This window comes from Piliocolobus tephrosceles, chromosome 8, assembly GCF_002776525.5.
Source record: "Piliocolobus tephrosceles isolate RC106 chromosome 8, ASM277652v3, whole genome shotgun sequence".
Lineage (NCBI taxonomy): Eukaryota > Metazoa > Chordata > Mammalia > Primates > Cercopithecidae > Piliocolobus > Piliocolobus tephrosceles.
Window position 1 is genome coordinate 128,236,815 of NC_045441.1, and position 4,079 is coordinate 128,240,893.

A 4,079-nucleotide genomic window follows, 5' to 3' on the forward strand; every position below is an offset into this window, starting at 1 on the left:
TCTATCCCCCGCCCTCTGCTCTCTTCTTCTCAGATATTTCTTCAGTGACTAGCGATAACTTAGATGATTTCCTCAATACCCATAACTCCCAGCAACTCAGAAATAACCTTCAAATTATTGCCTTACAACATATTAAAGAAATTTTTAAATAAAGGAACACATTCAAGAACTTTTTAAAAACGTTAGAGTGAGCTGAAAGGGTTTTTGCTGTAAAGAAATTTTAAAAAAAATATATTGTGTCCTCTACCTCATCCATCTAAAACACTTACCTTTGCATGTTTTATTAAACGTATATTGGGGGTGAGTGACTGGAGTTTTTGTTAGTTAGGTGTGTGATCAAAAGTTTGCTGACCGGGTTAGACGAGGTGGCTCACATCTGTAATCCCAGCACTTTGGGAGGCTGAGCGAGACAAATGGATCACCTGAGGTCAGGAGTTCGAGACCAGCCTGGCCAACATGGCGAAACCCTGTCTCTACTAAAAATATAAAAATTAGCCAGGTGTGATGGCGTGTGCCTGTAATCCCAGCTACTCAGGAGGCTGAGGCAGGAGAATCGCTTGAACCTGGGAGGTGGAGGTTGCAGTGAACCGAGGTGGAGTCACTGAACTCCAGCCTAAAAAGTTTGCTGACCACCATTTTAAACCCTGGGACACAATTCAAAGTGTTTAAGAATGGGCCAAGTGTAAAAAGTATTCTACCAAGAAAAGTAATTGAGCAGAAGCACATAGTGACAGAAAGGGTGGAAGGAAAGACTGACCAGAGAGAATCATTCATTAATTCAACAAGGCATTCATTCAGTTCATTCAGAAATGAGATGGGAAGGCGGAACCCGCCAAGACGGGAAAGAGACTACACAAAAAGGACTTGGTGATGACAGATTGTGAGGAGGAGGATTAAAACCCTGCCTGGGGGAAAAGATGAGTTTGACTCTATGGACAGGACACATGCGGGAGAGGAAGGGCCTGGGATCAAGGGAAAGGCCTGGACAGCGAATGTGAACCTGGAAGCCATCTTTTTAGATGTGCAGCTGTCCCCGAGGGAGCAAGCTCTCTTAGTGAGAAACTGGGAAGAAAATCACTCAAGAGGCTTAACCCAAACCTTGCAGGGCACCTGCATTTAGACGGAAAAAGAAAAAAAAAAAAAAAAGGCAAATGGAAACAACAGAAGCAGTGGCCCGAGAGGTCAGCCGCACTGCTTCCAACCGATTTAAGAGAGTTGTCCCAAGGCGGGCGGTCAACTGCGCGCGCCACGGTGGAGAGACCACACGGAGGGAAGGCCCGCGGCTGCTAAAGCTTCAGGAACCTGGAAAAGGAGTACCCCTGTTAAGCGCCAGGCATCAGAAAAGCGGTGATGAGGGGCATGGGGGTGACCAGGAAGGGAGGGACAAGCAGAGAGACCTGTGGCTCGCTCCGGCGGAGACGGACGGGGGCCCAGCGCGGCTGGTTGCTGGCTCCGCCACGTCTAGGGAAGAAGGTAGCAGGGAGGGAAAGACTCAAGATACCAAAGAGTAGAAGCTCTTTCCTTCCTTCTCAACCCTGCCTCCCGCTTCTCTAGGCCCTGGCTGTCTCCAGAGCACTTTATTCTTCTGATTGGTGCGGGCGGGCGGGGAAAGGGGTAGAGGTTGAGCCTGGTCTCCGCTAGGCACTAGCATTTTAGCCATTCTCGAAAAAAGGTCTGGAGGTGCCGGAAGGAAGGGAACGGTCGAAGCGCGGGTCCTGCAGGGGCTCCCAGAGGGAGTGGCTGGAGGCAGAGGCTGTCAGGTGCGGGGTCCCGGCGAGGCCGTGCCCCTCCCAGAACAGTGCCCGCCTGGACAGTCCACCCAGACCAGGGTTGCGGACAGCGCCCCTCCCTGCGGGTGCACTTACCTCTCCGACTGAGAATAGTTGCACCGGCCCAGCAAGTTGAGCTTGCAGAGATGCAGGTTATCGCAGGGTCTCTGGCAGTACTTGCGACGGCAGACCCGGGCTCGAGTGGTGGCCACCACCGATCGGGTGATCCCGGCCTCGCCGCCGGTTTCCAACACCACAAAGCGGTCGGGCCCGGCTACCTGCAGCACCTCACAGAGCTGCGGCTCAGACAGCGCGATCTCCTCGAGCAGCGCGTCCAGGGCCATGCGGCCCCCGTGGGCGCACAGGATTTTGGTGATGAAGCAGCACACCTCCGGGTCCGCCATGGCGCGCTGGCTGTGCTGGCTCTGCCGCGGCGCGGGACTCGGTTCCGCGGAAATCGAAACTTACAAGTGTACAGGGGCGGGCGCGGGCGGTGCTCCTGCTGGGCGCGCCCGGAGTCAGCGAGGGCGCGCTCTTCGTCGCCGTTAGTCCAGCCCAGCGATCCACTCTCCGCTCTCAGGTCAAGAGGCTAGATCTCACCGACCGGGTCCTAGTGGCAGGTTTACAGCCGGCCGCAAGGGCAACTGGGTGGAAAGAAAGAGAACGCGCGGGCAAATCCGCTGGTGACCGCCTGGGGTGGCCGCTCTCGGTTCTAGGCTCGGCGAGGGTGAGGTTCCCCAGCCGGGCTCCGCGTGGCTTCTTTAGAAAGAAGAGAAACTAAAAGCGATCTTGGGGCTCTGGCCGGTGTTTTATAAGCCAGCCGACTGAGGCGTGTGACGCAAGTCTTGGGAGCCCTGTTGAGGAGTGCGCACCCCACCCATTCCCGGAAAGAGCAGACCCTAGCGAGCGCTTCCTGCGAGCCCTGCGCTCTGCCTCCGTTGGTAGTAAATCTTCCCAGCAACACCACACGGTAGATATTATTATCCTCACCCTGAACTTGAGGAAGTAACTTGCACAAACACGCACTGGCATCAAGCGGAGCTCAGATGCCACCGAGGTTCCCCAGATCGCGTCCCCAAGCCCCAGATCGTGGTCTGCCCGGTACAGGACCGATGTGCAACTTTCTCCTCCACCACCGTGCCCTCTTAAAGAACGATTGTCACTCTCCCTCGTTTCTGTCTTCTCACGAACTTCTGGACGAACCACTTCTTGACATGGTCTTGCTCACCTAGAATCGCTAACTCCGTGCCCTGAACCACTGCTTATACCTCAGTCACGATGGGCATGCTAAGACGTATCCCCAGATTTCCGATCAGTTCCTCCCTGTAGAGATTGGGACAAGAACTTTTCCACCGTGGGGACACACTTTGACCCCCAGAGTTGACATATCGTTTTTAAGTGAAAACATTGAGCTACAGAAGAGGTAGAAAGAAATCTTAATGAAACTTCCCTTATCTGACTAAAGCAGAAACTCCCGAAAACATGGTGCCATTAACAGCCTCTCAGAGTATTCAGCTGCCAGGAAGATAGACTGTCCCATTACCATTAGCACCAAAAATCCCAATGGACTAGGTACCGCGGCTCAGCCTGTAATCCGAGCACTTTAGGAAGCCGAGGTGGTGGGAGGATTGCTTGAACCCAGGAGTTCAAGACTAGCCTGGGCAACATAGTGAGCTCTCTACAATAATAATAATAACAACAATAATAATAATTAGCAAGGCATGGTGGTGTGCACCTGTAGTCCCGGCTACTTGGGAGCCTGAGGTGGGAGGATTGCTTGAGCATGGGAGGAGGCTGCAATGAGCCGGGATTGTGCCACTGCACTCCAGCCTGGGCAACAGGGCCCAGACTTCGTCTCAAAAACAGAAGACAACCCAATCGAAACTTACAAACTCTCCTACTGAAACCCTGAAAACTTCCTTTCTGTTAAGTTGAGGTATATAAATCTCTACTTTTGAGTTTTCTGTTACTGGAAGCTCCTCCTTGAATGTGTAAATAAACTTTGTCTTTTCTCCTGTTTATCTGTCTATTGCCAGTTAATTTTTAGGCCCTCGAAGACAGGACACAAGTTGAAGAGGAAAAAGTTTTTTTTTTTTCGTCTTTTCTGTTTTTTGTTTTTTTTGTTTTTTCCAACATCTTCAAATAAAATAGATGGGTCATTGATCAGATAAGAAATACATCTTTTTAAAAAATAATAGAATCTGGTTGCCATCTTAGAAATTCTTCAAAATGATTAATGAGAATTCTCCATTTTGTCATTCATGGTAGATAAACCCTCTTTCAGGAATAGAGTACTTTGTTATGAAAACC

At 51.2% G+C, this 4,079-nt stretch overlaps 1 protein-coding gene across 2 annotated transcripts in view; it reads right to left on the bottom strand.

Moving 5' to 3' along the window:
- The window catches only part of ZC3HAV1 (zinc finger CCCH-type containing, antiviral 1), a 69,597-nt gene extending 66,317 nt beyond the window's left edge, over positions 1-3,280 (bottom strand). The window contains exon 1 of one of the 2 annotated variants that reach the window (XM_023190070.3): positions 1,866-3,280. In XM_023190070.3, coding sequence (XP_023045838.1) covers positions 1,866-2,173 — 308 coding nt within the window. In that variant the 5' untranslated portion in view covers positions 2,174-3,280. The remainder of the gene's footprint in view (positions 1-1,865) is intronic. The other variant, XM_023190071.3, reaches the window with a different exon arrangement.
- Between the last annotated feature and the right edge of the window lie 799 nt (positions 3,281-4,079).